The sequence below is a fragment of the Rana temporaria genome, chromosome 7, assembly GCF_905171775.1.
Source record: "Rana temporaria chromosome 7, aRanTem1.1, whole genome shotgun sequence".
Classification (NCBI taxonomy): domain Eukaryota; kingdom Metazoa; phylum Chordata; class Amphibia; order Anura; family Ranidae; genus Rana; species Rana temporaria.
This window is the reverse complement of record NC_053495.1, coordinates 154,547,135-154,566,464: the sequence shown is the minus strand read 5'-3', so window position 1 is coordinate 154,566,464 and position 19,330 is coordinate 154,547,135. Positions and strand designations below refer to the sequence as shown.

Here is a 19,330-nt window from a genome sequence, read left to right as displayed (position 1 = left end):
TGGTAACCAGCACTTCCAATTTACATTGTGATTGGACACAGCTGATCACATGGTAATAAGCCTAAGTCATAGGCCAGGGATCTTCAAACTCCGGCCCACCAGCTGTTGTGGAACTACAAGTCCCATGAGGCATTGTAAAACTCTGACATTCACAGACATGACTAGGCATGATGGGAATTGTAGTTCCTGAACAACTGGAGGGCCGTAGTTTGAGGACCCCTGTCATAGGCTCTTTACCATGATCGGAGATGCAGTGTGTGTGAGCGACACACCGCACCACCGATCGGCGCATACAAACAGCTTGTTCTGAAGGAGGTCATATGATGTCCAGTCAGAACAATGAAACCCCTTCCTGCCCGGCCTATAGTAAAATGACGGCCGGGCGGGAAGGTGTTAAATGAACAAAGTAAGGAGTGCACCAGCACCCAGTCTTTTTTTCACAGCAGCAAACAGGGAAAAGGGTAACTTCTCATTCATGGAAAGCGCAGACTTTTCCTTATATGGAAGACCAGCACTTGCTCACAGGTCATGATCTTGGGGAAATTTTGACCTCTGGGCAAAAACTATATGATGGCAAAATTCTGGAGCTCTGTGGGTTGAGTCGTGATGTCAGTAGACTCCCCACCCTCCTCTACACTCCCCTTGTCAACATGCATTTTTTCCCTATGTATTCCTTACACTAAATTCTGCTATGATCACTAACATCCAGTCAAAATCCAGAAAAATAACCACATGGCTTCAGAAAAGGAGTGGGGTTGGGAATTAACAAAAAAAAAAAATCCTGTCTCCAGGCTACTGCATGAGATATGTAAATAACCTGTCATTCACAGCAAGGGGGCGGAACGGACCAAGGTTTTTCTCTGCAAGTCCGTTTTCTTTCACTGAACAATAAAAGAGGATTGCTCAGAGCTGGATTAACTGTGTGGCAAGACTGGGCACAGATGATAGGAAATCTTATACTGTACATTGTGACATAAAAAAATAAATAAAAAAAAATTGGGTTTACATCCACTTTAATGCATTAAAATAAAAAAACGTCTGCCTTTACAACTTCTTTAAGTCACACTTAAGTCACACTAATAAATTACTGTAATTCAGAGTATAGAGTCCTTGGTAGAACACCATTGTAAACAATTAAAAACAGATCTTAAATATTGGCAAATTAATTGCAGAGGAAAGCCACTTAGTATACCTGATGAAGGCGAGAATCACCATTTGTAGAGTAAATATTCCTGAAGAAAAGGCAACTTAAAGTAATGCATATTCACAATATTTAAGCTGATGTCCATGTTTCAGGTCACTTTAAAAATAGTTCATTTGGGACCAAGCTGGTCCAAATTAACCATTTGCTTCACCAGGTTCTGCATTGTCTCTAAGCACTGTATGTACTGTACTGCATGTAACTTCAGCTACATACAGCTGGAAACCAGTACTGTGGGACAGAGACCTCCCATCTCACACACGGAACAAAACAGTTTGAGTGGGACTCAGCCATTCATAGGCAGCTTTTCATTGGTAGAGTTAGAGTGTGACATCAGCCTGTCCCTCCCACTCAGCCAACCAGAGGAAGCGGATTGTACAGCAAAGTCCAGAAAGAGAACTTGCAGGGGCGGGGAGTTGTAAAAGTGATCCAGCAGCTAATCAGCTGCTGGATCACTTTTACAGGTTTGGGAATCGGCGTCTGAGAATTTTAATACCAGAGTTACGGCTGACAGTAGCAGCAATGGCCCAGGTAGAGCAACTTGAAGACAATGACATGCTGGTAGGTAAATTGGATCTTGCCCAAATTGGCCCAGTATATATATGTATATCTGTGTGTATGACTGTGTGTCCCAAGCGTGTCACGATCCTACGGGGTAAAATGACCGCACCAGCCAAGCAGACACTGGCTGGAAAAAGCGCCCAGAGGCGATTCAGTTCGCATGAGTAGCACTATACAAGTCATTCATTCATTCAATGACATATATGTACATGATTGTGTGGCAAGTAGGCAAAATTTTCAGGTCTTCAGGAACCGCTACTACATCAAATTTATTAGGTGTTATTAGGGGTGTAACGGATCGTCACCGATCCGTGATCCGAACGGGCCACCCCGTTCGGATCGGCACACCCCGCGATCCGCGGAGCGCTCCGGAGCCTAGGCCTAGGAAAGTCCCCGGCTTCGGCCTAGCTCCGGAGCGGCGGCCAGTCTGCTTGCCAGAGCCCAGCGTGACACGCCTCCCCGCCTCCCCGGGGAGGCGTGTCACGCTGTGCACTGGGCTCTAGCAAGCTGAATGGGAATGTTAGGAGTGAAGCACTGGTGTGAGAGGAGGGGGGGGGGGAAAGGGGGAAAAAAGAGCACTATAGCAATTCACAGGGGTGGATTAAAGAGGAAGCAGGTGAGGCTGTTTGGGACTTAAAGTACAATCTTGATGTTTTTACAGCAAAAAAAAAAATATATATATATATATATATATATATATATATATATTGCTGTAAAAACATCAAGATTGTACTTTAAGTCCCAAACAGCCTCACCTGCTTCCTCTTTAATCCACCCCTGTGAATTGCTATTGTGCTCTTTTTTCGGATCAGCAAAAAAAAAAAAAAAAAAAAAAGGTTCCTTTTTTTAATTGGTCCAAAAAAAAAAAAATATTTTAATATATATATATATATTTGGACCAATGAAAAAACGGACCCTTTTTTTTTTTTTGCTGATCCGAAAATGATCCGATCCGTGACTCCTGATCCGAGGATCGATCCGATCCGTGAGTTTTTTGATCCGTTGCACCCCTAGGTGTTATAAGGGAAATGGTCCTTACATTGGTGGTCAGCAGGAAGGAAAGCAAACCTTAGTCTCGGTCACACTGGTGTGACTTGCCATGTGATTTGATATGAAAATTGCATGAAAAAAAACAAAAAAAATGTCACTCTATTGTCCGCAATGGAAGCGGTAAAATCGGTGCGACTCCAACTCCATAGGAGTTGCACTGATTTTGAAAGTAGTTCTTGCACTACTCTATGCAAGTTCAGGTGCGACTTGCATAGTCATCGCACAGATGTCTTCCAAGTCGCACTTGAAGATGCATTGACATGTGGCTTTGAAATCGTGCGGCTTCAAGTTGCATGATTTCAAAAACCAATTCAATGCGACCAAAGACATAGCTGAAGAGATAACAATGTTGTGCTACTGGTTTTTCCAAATAGCACTTTCGCTGGGAATTAGACAGGCACCATCATATGAGAGGTCAATCAGCCACAGCTGTAGGAACCCCTAGCAACCCCTGGAGGAACCCTCCATTTCACAGAACCCTGGTTGAGAATGGCTGGTCTATACTATGGCAAGTCTTTTCTCACACGTTCCATATGGGATGTAAACTCCCATACATGCATTTTACCCAATAAGGCTTACCTATAGGCACTGTAAATATCTCCTAATTCTGTACATGCAACTGCTGACATCACTGGCGAATGCGCTCTGAAGGAACGGCCACCCGGACCGTTCCTTCCAATTCCTATGCGTGTGCGCGCGAGTGATGTCATTGCGGCTCTGGCCAGTCACACAGCCAGAGTCTGTGAACCTGGAAGGACGACGACATGAAGATGGAAGCCATTCCAGCCCGCTGGAAGTGCTTCATTCCAAGACAAGTTTCACATAATGTGCTAGTATGCAATGCAAACTAGCACATTACCTTGCAGGTTAAAAAAAAAAAACGTTGGCGGTTTACTACAGCTTTTTATGACAAAAAATTGCATGCAAAACGGCACAAATCTGATATATGGTTCTTATTGATTTCAGACATTTCTTGGCAGACTTTTCTCATAAGTCATTTCTAATACTTTGCTGGGACCCAGGATATTTGTGTACATAGGTTTGTGGCTATATACTAATCTTCTGGTACACAATATTAATAAAAGGTAAACGGCGTCATTGACAGAACACAACCAGGTAGGTCCCCATAACCACCACAAACAAACTAAGCGAAACGTGTTGCAGAACAAAGGAGAGCTTTATTGCTCACACGAACATATCACAGCAGCGACATTTCGTCCATCCCTGCAAGTTTTCAAGCTTAAGAAAGGGATCAGTACAGTTTGCTGCAGCAGGAAAAGAACTGTGTGTGTTGGGTCTGTCAATGCCCTGGAAAGGTTTACACAAGCTCTGCCCTCTGAAGAGCTATCTGTAGTGGATCATTTTTCAGAGGGCGTTTAGCAGGCAAAATGTCGCCTCCTTACTGCCCGTTTTAACCCCTAAAATCCAGCACCACCGCACAGAAAATGCATGCATTGCACGCAGCCAAGGGGCAGTTGCAGTGTGTCTCAATTCACTTGAATGCATTCTGCGGGTGGTACTGGCCACTAAATGCAATAGAGGATAACTTTTCTGGGGTCCCTCAATGATGTTTCTGGCTCCTCCTGCCTTCAGAGTACCTCAATAGCAAGCTGCAAAGTATAGTATAGAGCGCCCGCTATAGCAAGGTAAAAAAAACTTCTGTCTTTAGAACCGGGTGAGAACCACTCACTTCTTGCCCAGGACTACATGTCCCATGAGGCATTGCTCCTCACTTTCACATTCACAAATTCTCAGGCACTTAGTTACATGTATGGATGGTGTACTGAGCTGTATGTGTGCTGCACTGTATTTCCTGATATGTAAACAAATAATGCATTCTATATGCAGGCCAACTAATCAACTGGCCGATTAATCAATCGATTATGAAAATAGTTGACAACTATTTTCAATAATCGATTAGTTGTCGATTAATCGATTCGTTTTTATGCACCGCAACTGAGCTGCAGTGCATAAAAATGAATGAAATGTATTTTTACATTTCAATAAAGTTGAAAGAAAAAAAGCACAAAGTGTGATGTGTGTGTGGGGGGGGGGGGGGGGGGCGCTGTGATGTGCACGGGAGGCTGAGATGTGGAGGATTTCATGTGTCATAGCACCAATATGACACTCGGACCTCTGCTGGAAGAATTTTTTTTCCGACCGGACCTTCGTGAATTTTAATTCAGTACCCCTGGTGTAGTGGATTTGTACAGAGCAGCCGGGATTCTCCTCTTCTCGGGTGCCTCTTCGCTGCTCCTGGCCCCTCCGTCCTGTCGAGTGCCCCTACAGCAAGCAGCTTGCTATGGAGGCACCCAAACCAAATCACAGCTCCCTGTGTCCATTCAGAGATGGAATTGCGGCCCGCCCCACCTCTCTCCCGATTGGCTGACTGGCTCTGATTGACAGCAGCGGGAGGCTATGTCGCCACTGCTGTGTCTCAGCCAATCAGGATGGATAGTCTCAGGGGGTCGAGACAATCATGGACATCGCTGGGGCTCAGGTAAGGGGGTGCTGGGGTGGTTGCTGCACACAGAAGGCTTAGTGACCAACTCCTTTAACGCAACATGCTGTCCTGCATCAGGGTATAGTCAATAAAATCCGATGGAATAAAATCCGAATTTTCTGTTGGAATTCTGTTCAAGCCGTCTTGCAGGTGATCAAATACCACCAAAAGAAAGCTCTATTAGTGGGAAAAAAAGGACGGCAATTTTGTTAGGGAGTCACGTCGCACGACCGCGCAATTGTCAGTTAAAGCAACGCAGTGCCGAATCGCAAAAAGTGGCCCGGTCATTGACCAGCAAAATGGTCCGGGGGCTGAAGTGGTTAAATCACTGGCTAAAAAATGACAAACCAACAAATTGGTAAGTATATATCTGTAAACATGTATGCATTCCAATTGTGTATTTAGCAGTTTTGCTCAAAAAAGGACAGTAGCTTATTTTTGGCAGATTCCAAGCATTTTTGGCCCCATGGACTTTAATGGAAAAACCCGGAAAATTTGTGAGTGTTTTGTCACACTTTTTCTGCTCAAACAGCAGCTCTCCACCCCCAATTTCTCCCCTTACATATTAACAGCTTCTAACTTTAACATGTTCAGGTAAAGTGTTTGTAAACCTCTAAAATTATAAACAAATTGTGCATATCCCTCTATAGTGTGTACAGGCCTCAATCCAAAGTGTGATTTCTTTCCTCTCTCTCCTCTCTTTGCTATCTGCATTACTCACTGACAGGTTATTCCGACACCTAAGAATATGAGGAGAGAACTCTGATCTCTCCCCTCCCCAACACTCCCTAGCTGTGCATGTTTCCCTAGGAGACTGTATGTGTGGAAGTGTGTTTATTCCCTCCACTCAGGTCTCAGTTTACACTCAGCACTCCTCTTAATGCTGTGCAGTGTGTGATGCCAGATTCCCGATCCTGCCAGCTCAGAAACAGCCTTTGATAGGTGTGTTTTAGAAGGCCATGGAGAAAAGAGGGTGGCAAATAAATGGGTACAGCTTTGCATGCACGGCTGCTCCAGATTCTGGCTGTTCCAGTCCAGTCACTGGCATCTAAATGCCCTGAAGAATTACGTTTTTTTTTTTTTTTTAAAGAAAATAATCTATCTATCTTTCACACACAAAAAAAATAAATGCAAAAATAATTTATAGCAACTAGTATTCAGTCTCCTAGGGTAATCTGTATAGCACTGTACCCGACACTCCCCTAGTTAAAGCAGTTGTATAGTGATTTTTTTCAATTTTTACCTACAGGTAAGCCTATAATAAGGCTTACCTGTAGGTAAAAAAATCTCCTAAACCTTTACGGTTTAGGAGATATTCCCCTCGCAATAAGCCGGCGCATGTGCACAGGGGATTTTCGGCTTAAGGCTTGGCAGACGCCGGACCTTGCCGGGAATGACGTCATGGCGGCTCCAGCCACTCACAGCGCTGGAGCAGCGATACCCAGAAGACACGCCGAGGGGAAATGTAATCTCCCTCTGTGCAGACCAGGTAGCGTACCAACACCTCACTCTAAGGTAAGTATTTCATAATGAGCTAGTATCCCTTTTGCTTTACAGGGTTAAAAAAAAAAAAAAAAGTTCAGCGGGTGTACAACCGCTTTAAGAAAATCAGTCATGAATACTGGAATGCAAACAGTTTCATACAAACAGAGCATTTCAAATGGAACAAAAAAAAAGCACATTCTTTTTTCTCTGCAAATATGCTCCGCAAATATTGCAAGCTTGCAGCATTTATGCCATTACCTTTCATTTTATCTTTTATTTAAAACATTTCTCTTCAGTTATTACAACAATAATGTGTTTTGTTCTTGTGAGCTCATATATGTGTTCGTCAGTAAAACAAAATAAAAACTGTATAACTTTTATAGTAGGACTAAAGTTTTCAAAATGGGCAATAATCAAATATATACTAGGTGGCTAAAAAAAAAAAAAAATAGACTTAATGAGAATAAAAACTTTTTTTTTTTTTTTTTAAACCTCAAAGAGTTAGAAAGAGAACATGTCTCTTTTTCCCCCAACGGAAAAAAATTATATCGGAAATTCCGTTCGTCTGTATGGAACTCCGACGGAGAAAAAACACGTATGCTCGGAAACAATTTGACGCATGCTCAGAAGCATAAAACGTAATTTTTCTCGGCTCGTCATAGTGTTGTACGTCACGGTGTTCTTGATGGTCGGAATTTGGTGTGTCCGTGTGTATGCAGGACAGCTTGAATGGAATTCCATCGGAAAAACCCGTCGGAGTTTATTCTGATGGAAACTCTGATTGTGTGTACAGGGCATAAGACTGGAAAGTCATTTCAAGCATTCCCCTGTGTTGAAAGGGTTGAGAAAGGCTGATCTAGGATAAAGGGACCATGTGTTATACTGTAGATAAAAAAAATAAAAACAAACGGGATATTTGTATGGTGTTTTTGCTATATTATTGATACAGTCACTTTAATTCCATTTTTATTGGAAATACTCGCCATGGTGTATTGGAAGAGGCTAAAAAACAAATAAGCATAGTTATCCATGTACAATTAGCAGAGTTATACCTGCAAGGCTCCGTTCAAAGAGCTGCGATGGCAAAGTTGTACGCCTGCGACTTTCTTCCGACTTGCTATATTGGAGCCTGTACAATGGCTGAAATTCTACGCAAGTCAGACCAAAGCAGAGCAGGAACCTTTTCTGAAGTCGGAGCGACTTGTGTAGTATCAGTTTAAGCGGTTGTAAACCCCCCAAAAAATTAAATAAAAAAAAATAAATAAAAAAACATGCAAAACAAAGGCATAGTGAGTTAGTATGACTAGCATACTAGCTCATTATGAATTACTTACCTTAGATCGAAGCCCCCGAAGCTGTCCTCATGTCCCCCTCCGGCTGCAGACATCTCTCCAGAGGTTACTTCCGGGTATCGGCGCTACGATTGGCCGGAGCAGCGATGATGTCAAAGCCGGCATTATCCATTCTAAAAACCGCCATTCCCAGTGCGCCTGCGCCGTAGACAGCGGTGTAATTTTCTCTGCAAATATCTCCTTAACCTACATGGTTAAGGAGATGTTACCTACAGGTAAGCCTTAATGCCGCGTACACACGCAATTTTTTAAAATGGTCATTAAAAACGGCCGTGTGTGGGCTCCAGAGCATTTTTCTCGACGTGAAAAATGGGCATTAAAAATTTCGAACATGCTCTAATTTTTCTCGTTGTTTTTCACGTCGTGAGAAACGGTCGTGTGTAGGCTTTAACGACAGGAAAAAAATGTGCATGCTCAGAAGCAAGTTATGAGACGGGAGCACTCGTTCTGGTAAAACTAGCGTTTGTAATGGAGAAGGCACATTCGTCACGCTGTAACAGACTGAAAAGCAAGAAGACTGAAAAGCGCGAATCGCCTTTCACCAAACTTTTACCAACACGAAATCAGCAAAAGCAGCCCAAAGGGTGGCGCCATCTGAATGTAACTTCCCCTTTATAGTCCCATCGTACGTGTTGTACGTCACCGCGCTTTGCTCGAGCATTTTTTTTCCACGATCGTGTGTATGCAAGGCAGGCTTGACAAGAATCACGTTGAAAAAAACGTTGTTTTGTTTTAGAACATTAAAAATGGTCGTGTGTACGCGGCTTTAATCTAGGCTTACCTGTAGGTGCAAGCGATCAGAGAGGGTTTACAACCACTTTAACCACTTCCGGACCGCCGCATGTACATATACGTCGGCAGAATGGCACGGACAGGCACATTGGCGTACCTGACGTGCTCTGCTTGACGTGGGTCGGGGGTCCGATCGGGACCCCCCCCCCCCCCGGTACATGCGACGGTTCCCGTGGCTTCAGGAGCGATCCGGGACGACGGCGCGGCTATTTGTTTATAGCCGCCCCGTCGCAATCGCTCCCCGGAGCTGAAGAACGAGGAGAGCCGTATGTAAACACGGCTTCCCTGTGCTTCACTGTGGCGGCTGCATCGATCGAGTGATCCCTTTTATAGGGAGACTCGATCGATGACATCACTCCTACAGCCACACCCCTCTACAGTTGTAAACACACACTAGGTGAACCCTAACTCCTACAGCGCCCCCTGTGGTTAACTCCCAAACTGCAACTGTCATTTTCACAATAAACAATGCAATTTAAATGCATTTTTTTGCTGTGAAAATGACAATTGTTCCAAAAATGTGTCAAAATTGTCCGAAGTGTCCGCCATAATGTCGCAGTCACGAAAAAAAATTCGCTGATCGCCGCCATTAGTAGTAAAAAAAAAAAAAAATAATAAAACTATCCCCTATTTTGAAAAAGCTATACATTTTGCGCAAACCAATCGATAAACGCTTATTGCAATTGTTTTTACCAAAAATAGGTAGAAGATTACGTATCGGCCTAAACTGAGGAAAAAAAAAATGTTATATATGTTTTTGGGGGATATTTATTATAGCAAAAAGTAAAAGATATTGCAAATTGTCGCTCTATTTTTGTTTATAGCGCAAAAAATAAAAACCGCAGAGGTGATCAAATACCACCAAAAGAAAGCGCTATTTGTGGGGAAAAAAGGACGCCAATTTTGTTTGGGAGCCACGTCGCGCAATTGTCTGTTAAAGCGACGCAGTGCCGAATTGTAAAAACCCCTTGGGTCATTTAGCAGCATATTGGTCCAGTCCTTAAGTGGTTAAAAAGGAAAACATTGAATATGACATGTCATGCAACTTGGAGGTCTCGCAAGTTGGATCCCATGTCGCTGCAGTGTGAACTGAGCGTTAAACATTTTTCGATTAAATATGTCTATAAGTTTCTACATAAAGAAAAAGTCTATACATACGGACGGGGTACTTTTAGGCAATGCCTCCTCCTCTTTCTCATGGTGAGACATAGCTAGATTACGTTTTCTCCTGTGTGAAAAGTGTGTTTGAGTTTAGATTCCTTTCCAGTCCTGTAGTCTGTCTTGCTGTTTTGTGGCATCATCCAGGCTACGGATGACAAGTTTCCTGCTTCTATAGTAAAGACTCAAAGTGTGCAACAGGAGGAGCCGCTCTGGAAGTGTACTGCCAAGTCACCAAAACCATGTATGTGAGAGATCACTGTATGCAGGAGATGATGACCTCACAAGCTAACATAGAAGCCTGGATGGTGCATATTTGCTCTCTGGAGGATGGAGCATTAATCCAGGGATCTGTTTACAGCAGCACACTGTTCCAGGATGCAGAGCATGCCTCCTCCACCGAGCTTCATGCTGGCAGTAGAAAAGCCAGAGCAAACAGCAGCTCTTTGTATACAGAATCCACTCACAGGTCAACAACGTACCGACACAGACCTCTCCTACTTCAGTCTGCAAGAGACTTAACAGCGACTGCAACAAAAGATCTGTAGAACTATGTGTAAGAGAAGGAGAAAAGATGAGATAAACATGTATGCAATGTGGCCATTCAGGAAAATCAGTCTCTGGGTGTTACCTAGAGGGCGTCTTCAGAAATGTACCAATTTACAGCTGGAGGTACATGAATTATACATAAGCTGAATGATGAGTAATGACAATTAAAGCTTGTGCTTCTGGGAAAATCCAATGGGCTAAATTAGCCTTAAAATCGTCAAAGATCAGTGTTGTCAAGCCACATGGATTGTTGTTAAAGCTCAAAAGACAAATCCGAAAATCACTATAAAACCATAAACTTCAGCAAATGGCACGCTTTTTAGCCATTTTATCCATCAGATTTCGATGAATAGAAAAAAGAAATAAGTACTTAATCTTAAACACCAAGTGTCAGTACAAATTCACAGCACTGATAGAATATACTAATACTCTACTCCAGGTGCACCTATGTGCACAGTGTACATAATCATAAATTAATCAAAAAAAACTTATAAGTGAATATAAACTTATAAATATATCACAAACATGCGATTGGATGAATGAAAGAATCCGTGATACTACTAAAGGACGTGAAATAATAGAAAAAAGTTCATATATGTGTAAGCAGTAATTGATTCACTCTTCAAGGACTTCCACCACACCTCAGTGTTCCAGTCACCCATCAAAATGGCCACTCACCGCAACAATATGCCTCACACTCTCGTGCTTGGCTAACGAGCATATACCCCAAATATCTCCGATGTGTCACCAATTTATATAATCCAGTGTTGAGGTCCACAAGTTTTAAACGAAATCAAATTGTAGGCATTGTATGACAGCAGATATCTGTACACTTCAAATCCTTAGCTGACAAATGGTGGTCACGGCGGACCCACGATCAACCAGACACTCTCACCGCAAACTTGGCACAGCACCCCACTCGAACGACACCTGCTTGCTCGAAAATCCAAAAAAGCCCAAAAGTAGCTACTAGTAGTCCTTGGTAGAAAAACGGTACTTCAAACGTTGATTAGGCCACGCCCCGACATGTTTCGTCACTTCCTGACTTATTCATGGAAGTGAATAAGTCAGGAAGTGATGAAACATGTCGGGGTGTGGCCGAATCAACGTTTGAAGTACCGTTTTTCTACCAAGGACTGGTTGATCGTGGGTCCGCCGTGACCACCATTTGTCAGCTAAGGATTTGAAGTGTACAGATATCTGCTGTCATACAATGCCTACAATTTGATATAGTTTAAAACTTGTGGACCTCAACACTGGATTATATAAATTGGTGACAAATCGGAGATATTTGGGGTATATGCTCGTTAGCCAAGCACGAGAGTGTGAGGCATATTGTTGCGGTGAGTGGCCATTTTGATGGGTGACTGGAGCACTGAACACTGAGGTGTGGTGGAAGTCCTTGAAGAGTGGATCAATTACTGCTTACACATATATGAACTTTTTTCTATTATTTCACGTCCTTTAGTAGTATCACGGATGCTTTCATTCATCCAATCGCATGTTTGTGATATATTTATAAGTTTATATTCACGTATAAGTTTTTTTTGATTAATTTATGATTATGTACACTGTGCACATAGGTGCACCTGGAGTAGAGTATTAGTATATTCTATCAGCGCTGTGAATTTGTACTGACACTTGGTGTTTAAGATTAAGTACTTATTTCTTTTTTCTATCTATTATTTATTTAAACAGCAGCTAGGTTCGCTTTATTTTCCTTTCCAGACAGGCGCAGTAGTGGGTTATTAGCAGGGCGCATTGTTTGATACCCCATTCTTTAGATTTCGATGAATGTTCAGTAAAAATTAAAGTATTCTTGCGCTAAAGAAAACACTCTAAAACCACCCTAATAAAATTGTGCAAAACAAGTGACTATAAGATAAAATAAAGTAAATAGGTGAGCAATAAATAACCATAAAGTGCTGGTGCATATAAACATCAATAGGAATGGATGATAGAAAGTCTACTTATAATGAATATAGACAAATAGTCCTATAAAAAAGGATGGCTATCTGAAAAAGCAAGTATCCCAATGGGGATGATGAATTAAAGCAGGGGTTCACCCTAAAAAAATAAAAACATTTCTACCATGCTATCCAGCATACTAGCGCGAGCTACAGTATGCCTTTATTTATTTTTTTGGCGCAGTACTCACAGTTTAATCCCTTAGTTAAGTTTCAGACTCCCCACGGGGAGTAGGCGTTCCTAGGCAGAGGGGAAGATGATTGACGGCCGGCTATGGCGCGTCACGCTTCCCGAAAATAGCCAAAATAGGACTTGGCTCTTCCGAGTCCTACTCCGGCTCTTCTCAGGAAGCGTGACGCGCCATAGCCGGCCGTCAATCATGTTCCCCTCTGCATAGGAACGCCCATTCCCCGCGGGTGTCTGAAATTTAACTAGGGGATTAAACTGTGAGTACGGCGCAAGAAAAAAAAATAAAGGCATACTTTAGCTGACGCTAGTATGCTGAATGGCAAGGTAGAAACTTTTTATTTAGGGTGAACCACCGCTTTGAGGAGAAAAGATAATAAATAAATGCAGAATCCTCCGACTAGTCTCTCAGAACTCTCACCTCTATTCTAGTAGGTATACATGTATATTGGTGACCATGCACACCAGCCTCGAATGTTACCCACTCCCATTTCTCTCCTTCTTCTTCTCCAATGGTAGATATGAATATAACCGTTACCTCCTTCCTCACCCGTGGGTCACCCGGTGTCTCCGTTAATAAAACGTTCCAAATGGAGGGACATAAGAATAGGAGAAAGAGAGGGGAAGAAGAGGTCTCCAATGGTGCAGTACCATTAAAATAGCAACTTTTATTGAATGCTAAAAGGTGGACTTTTACATATGAAAGATGAGTGATATGCAAAACAAATGAAAAACAGCGCCCCCTGATGAAGTCACGAGGTGCGTGACGCAACGACGTAGGGCACGCAAGGCTGACGCAAAGTGGCCGGAATCTATGTGAGAAGGCGTCCAGAATGCTGTTTTTCATATCACTCATCTTTCATATGTACGAGTCCACCTTTTAGCATTCAATAAACGTTACTATTTTAACGGTATATGCACCATTGGAGGCCTCTTCTTCCCCTCTCTTTCTCCTATTCTTATGTCCCTCCATTTCGAACGTTTTAATAACAGAGACACCGGGTGACCCACGGGTGTGGAAGGAGGTAACGGTTATATTCATATCTACCATTGGAGAAGAAAAAGGAGAGAAATGGGAGAGCGTAACATTCGAGGCTAGTGTACAAGGTCACCAATATACATGTATACATACTAGAATAGAGGTGAGAGTTCTGAGAGACTAGTCAGAGGATTCTGCATTTATTCATTATCCTTTCTCCCTGATCCATCATCCCCATTGGAATATCCCCAAGGGAACCATCCTTGGGATACACACTTATTCAGATAGCCATCCCTTTCCTAGGACCATCTGTCTATATTCATTATAAGTGGACTTTCCATCATCCATTCCTATTGATGTTTATGTGCACCAGCTTTTTTATTGCTCACCTATTTACTTTATTTTATCTTATAGTCACTTGTTGTGCACGATTTTATTAGGGTGGTTTTAGAGTGTTTTCCTTAGCGCAAGATCACTTTCATTTTTATTTTATATTTTGTGTACAGTGAACACTATAGATTTTGCAGTTTTGGTATATTATCTCACTCACACTTTATTTATTGACTTTCATCTTTTACTCAAAAGTAGCGCGAAAGACACCAGGGCTTGACAAATTTGCTTGGAATCTAGGAGCCAGCTAAAAAAGTTAGGAGCCAGGAATGCGCCCCGTCCCGCCGAGCTTGCGCGCTGAAGCGAACACATACGTGAGTATCGCCCGCATATGAAAGCGGTGTTTGCGAGGCATTGCCACGACTGGTAGAGCGAGAGCAATAATTCTAGCCCTGTAACTCAAAACATGCGAAAGAGAAAAGGGTAGGTCCTCTGCTCACTAAATATCAAACTACTGGGCAGGCTATGAAAACCTTGCACAGTGTCCCATGAATTACGAACTCACCATTAGGGTGCGGTCTTCGTGGGCCTATGAACAATGCAAAAACAGCCCTGGGAAGAACAGAAAGAGAACCCTCCCTGGATAAAGAGGCCACGAGCGGACCATGTCATATAGAAAAATGGAATTTATTGGTAGAAAAAAATGCAAAATCATATTCATAAAAAGGCACTCAAAACCCTACACCATCAGTATATCAATAAAATGAATAAGACAACGTTGTCTTTATTAAAAGCACAACTAGATCACAGGGTGCATGCATGCAGTACTCAAGCAGAATGACCAGCTGTAAAAGGGATTCCAGTTGGTTAGACTGCAATAGAATTGGATCAACCAATTAGGTTGACCAGGTCCCCTATAGGGAATAATAAAGAGCAGTATGTTGAAAGCTGTGCACAAGGGCTCATCTAAATAACAAGCATAATTGGCATCAGACACTATGGAAATAGCACAATGAAATAATATGTATCCTGTAATAGGGGCTGTAAATACAGGTTATTAATTATAGTGATTCAGTCACACTTGAAGACAATGATGGAAGGAAAAAAAAGCAAAAAGGCAGGATAGCAGCAAAGCATGAACAGAAGAACCACAATAGTGGGGGAGGTGGGGGCGCACGGAGACGCAGGATACACCAGCTGTGCCGCCCCAGGTTGCCAATTCTAGTCGCAATTGCGACCTGGCGCCTGGGTTTCGTCGAACCCCAACTTATACAGATGAATGTTCAGTGTCACAGGGTCTCAGAAAGGCCAAGTCCTCAAACTTGCCCCCCATAAGCTGGATTTGTGCAATGAATGCATTTGTGTTCATTGACAAGTGTTTTCGTACACTGCAACATCATTTGTTTCATTACCAATGATGTGTGGTCCTCCATAAGCCCAAACCAAAAAAGTAACCCCATTTAAAGACTCTACAGACCACTCATACAAAGGTTATATGCAGTATAACTTAACAATACTAACTGCTGATTGTGATTCTTTTTACTGTACAAAAAATCCTAAACTATTTAAGGCCACCTAACACATATGTGGCTTCCATGAAGTGGGCTTTCATTCATGTGCTCCCAGCACCGAGGACAAGCTGTCACCAACAGGTCTCATTCTAATGATCGAGAACTGGAGGAAAGATTAAATAGATCCGGGCTTGATCTAGTTTAGCGAGCGTTAAGATTAGGGGTCGACCAATATTTTTTCAGGGCCGATACAGATTTTTTGTCTGCCTTTAAGGCAGATGGTCTATATCAGGTACTGATATTCTGTAAATTTAGGGAGAGTTCACACCACATTCAGTCCAGTGCATTTTTGTTGTGCATCAAGAACTCGTGGAAAGAAGGTTATATGGTTTTCAATGGCATAATTCACACCAGTGCAGTCAGTTCCAGGGCTTTTCAGTTCAAGAAAAAAACAAATAGAACATTCTGCATTTTTCCTGCACTGGAACACAATAAAACACGCACTGGACGCTAGTATTGTGAAAAAAAAAAAAACAACAACAGGAAGAGAAGAGCACCTGGAAAGCATCCGGAAACGCATCAAAAACGCGCACGAGAAACGCATCTGGAACGAATCTGGAGTGCATTTTTTGTGGTGTGAACCAGCCCTTAAAGTTTTTATTTTTACACTGTCCCGTTACATATATTGTGACATAGGCAGTGACAGGTACTCTTTATGGAGGGATCTGGGGTCTATAAGACCCCAAACACCCCACTGTGCTTAAAATTATTAAAAATGCCAATATCTGCATTTTTGAATACTTTCCATTTTTTTAAAACTGGCGCCTTTAGGGTGATAATAATACGGAAGTGATGTCATGACATGAATTTTCGGGTTACTAGACCTGAGACCCGAACAAAGCAATCGGCGTGGTGGCAGGACATTCACTCCTGTTACTTGTGATAACGGCTGAGCTGCTGCTTAGCCGCATCAATTGTTATTACAAGAAAGCGAAAGCCGATCATCCACTCTAAAGAATGGTACCATATAAAATAGAGGCCGACCGATAAAGCCGCCATTCCTCCTCCACACTCAGCAGCTCTGGCAAGCATCAAGCGCCGCGCTGAGTAAGTGAGATGTCGGGGTGGGCTGGACCCGGCCGGGGTAGCCGGGACCCAGCAGCCAAACACCAGCCAATGAGATGGTGTTTGGCTGCTATGTGTATGTAGCCCGCCCCCTTTCTTAAGCAGCCCAATCATTGGCTGGTGTAATATATCTGCTGGGTCACGCCCAACCTGGCCGGGTCCTGCCCACACCCACATCAAGCTAAATTCTGACAGCTCTCTCTCTCCTCTCTGTTACTTGTCAGTTTCACACAGTTAGTTACACTCGGCTCAGTGTGAAACCTGCCACTGCCACCTGTCAGTGCCACTGCCAATCAGTGCCATCTGTCAGTGCCACCTACCACCGCCAGCCAGTGCCATCTACCAGTTCCAAGCCAATGCCACCTGCCAGTGCCATCTGTCAGTTCCAGTCAGTGCCCTTGGGTTCTAACTAATTTTCTAGCAAAAAATACGATTTTTACAAAAGTGTAAAAAAAAAAAAGGGGGGGGGGCCTGGAGGTATACAGACAGACACAAATATATTGTGCACCTGTAGTGCGACATATCACCGACAAGACCACAACAAATACCTGCTATCAATGGTTTTGGCTACTGCTTGAAAGGTCTCAGGCTAAACATCACTTCTTGGTTGTCCTCGGTGTAGAAAAGAAGTAGTCACATTTCATGCACAAACGGTACTAAGGGTAATCAGCATGTGACTTTCAAGCACTGTATGCAGAGAATGGAAAATGGAGCCATTCTCTTGTTTTGCTTATCTTATCACCTTTCCTATACGGCTTTCTTATAATAGAGTATCAATTCAGACCTCACTTGTGGCAGCACCTTTTTATCAAGAATGGCTAGTCCTTCTACAAGGCGTTGTATAAGAGCGTTCACAATGCAAATTAAAGTGTTTGTTATCCGAATCAAGTTTTTTTTTCTGGACGGACACCGCGCTGGTCCCAAGGAGCTGCGGGCAAGAGTTTTTAGGCGAGGCCGCAGCTTTGGCCTAGTCCACTGCGATCCTGAGAAAAGGCCGAAGCCTCGCCTAAAAAATCCTGCCCGCAGCTCGCCTCGATCCTGGGTAAAGGCCGAGAACTAGGCCTAGTCCACGGTGTCTGGCTTTGTGCGTTTCTCCCAGGATCGCTGCGGCGAGGTCGCGGCTTTGGCCTAGTCCGCGAAGCGCCGGTCCTATGAAAAAAAAATAAAAAATTGATTTGGTCAAAATCTGAATCGATTTGACCTCCGAACTCGATTCAAATTGATTTTTTCCCCAGCCCTGCTTATGGGAATAGTTTTATAGAAGATACAAATAAAGTGGAAAAATAACAGATACACCAGTAAAGAAGCCCCAAAATCAGTCATCTCATAACGATGTGATAATTGACTTTCATCATGTAAAAGAATAAAAATGTCTCACTGCAGATCATCAATTTTGGGCTCAGTCTCACAGTCACTTTGGGGTTTATTTACTAAATCTAAAGAGGGCAAAATTAGTCACACTTCTAACCTCAGCTTGTTCAATTAAGCTTTGGCAATAAAACCTGGAAGCCAATTGGTTTCTATTTAGAAGTGGAACAGATTTTTCACTCTTTAGCTTTAGTAAATAAACCACTTTCTGTCATGGGGGAGTCTTCCTCACTAGAGCTGGGTGGTTTCACTGCTGCGGTGTGTTTAAATTCTGCCACCTTATTACTCCTATTGTCTGTTATAACGACCTGTACACACGACTGGTTTTCCCGTTGGAATAAACTTTGGTGGTTTTCCAATGGAATTCCGCTCAAGCCGTCTTGCATATACACGGTCACACCAAATTCCGACCGTCAAGAACGCAGTGACGTACAACACTACGACGAGCTGAGTTTAATGCTTCTGAGCATACGTCGACTTGATTCTGAGCATGCGCGGTTTTTAGTCCGTCAGAATTGCATCCAGATGAACGGAAATTCCGATTAAGGAACATGTTCCCTATCTAATTTCATCGAAAATTTCTGCTGGAAAAAGTCCAACGGCGCATACAAACGGACGGAATATCTGATGAAAAGCTTCCGTCTGACTTTTTCCGTCGGAAATTCCGCTCATGTGTACAAGGCATAAGGCCTCATGCACACTGGACGTTAAAATAGCGTTATAAAAACTCCAGTAGCTTTGCAGTGAGTTTTTCAACAGCGTTTATTATCATTTTTCCACGACAGAATGCCAGTGTTTTTTTTTTTCTTTTCTCAGCACATACCTCGTTATTCTGATTTTCACCTCACGGCAATCCGGCAATTGACAGGCTTCCGAACGGCGCATACTGCGTGTCACAGGTTGCCGACAGAACCCGAACGTCGGTGCGCAGGTGCCGTATAGAGCCGCACCGACGTTCGGGTTTTTTCGGCAACCTGTGACGCGCAGTATGCGCTGTTCGGAAGCCTGTCAATCACAGGCAGTGCTTGGGAACGCCCACTCCCGCGGGATTGCCGTGAGGTGAAAATCAGGATAACGAGGTATGTGCTGAGAAAAAAAAAAAAAAAAAACACCGGCATTCTGTCGGTAGGATGGCTCGACTCCGTGTGATGTCAGAATTTTTTTGAGGGTGAACCTCCACTTTAACTTATTTTTTTTAAATGGATCAAAAAC

The 19,330-nt window shown here is 43.0% G+C and overlaps 1 protein-coding gene across 2 annotated transcripts in view; it reads right to left on the bottom strand.

Annotated features, from left to right (window-relative positions):
• Nucleotides 1-19,330, bottom strand: part of SLC35A3 (solute carrier family 35 member A3) — a 94,640-nt gene that overhangs the window by 52,334 nt on the left and 22,976 nt on the right. Inside the window, exon 1 of one of the 2 annotated variants that reach the window (XM_040360188.1) lies at nt 10,103-10,674. The exons of the other annotated variant lie outside the window; for it this stretch is intronic. Within the exon in view, the coding sequence (XP_040216122.1) occupies nt 10,103-10,153 (51 nt within the window). The 5' untranslated portion in view covers nt 10,154-10,674. Of the gene's footprint in view, nt 1-10,102; nt 10,675-19,330 lie in introns of those variants that run through there. 2 annotated transcript variants of the gene reach the window in all.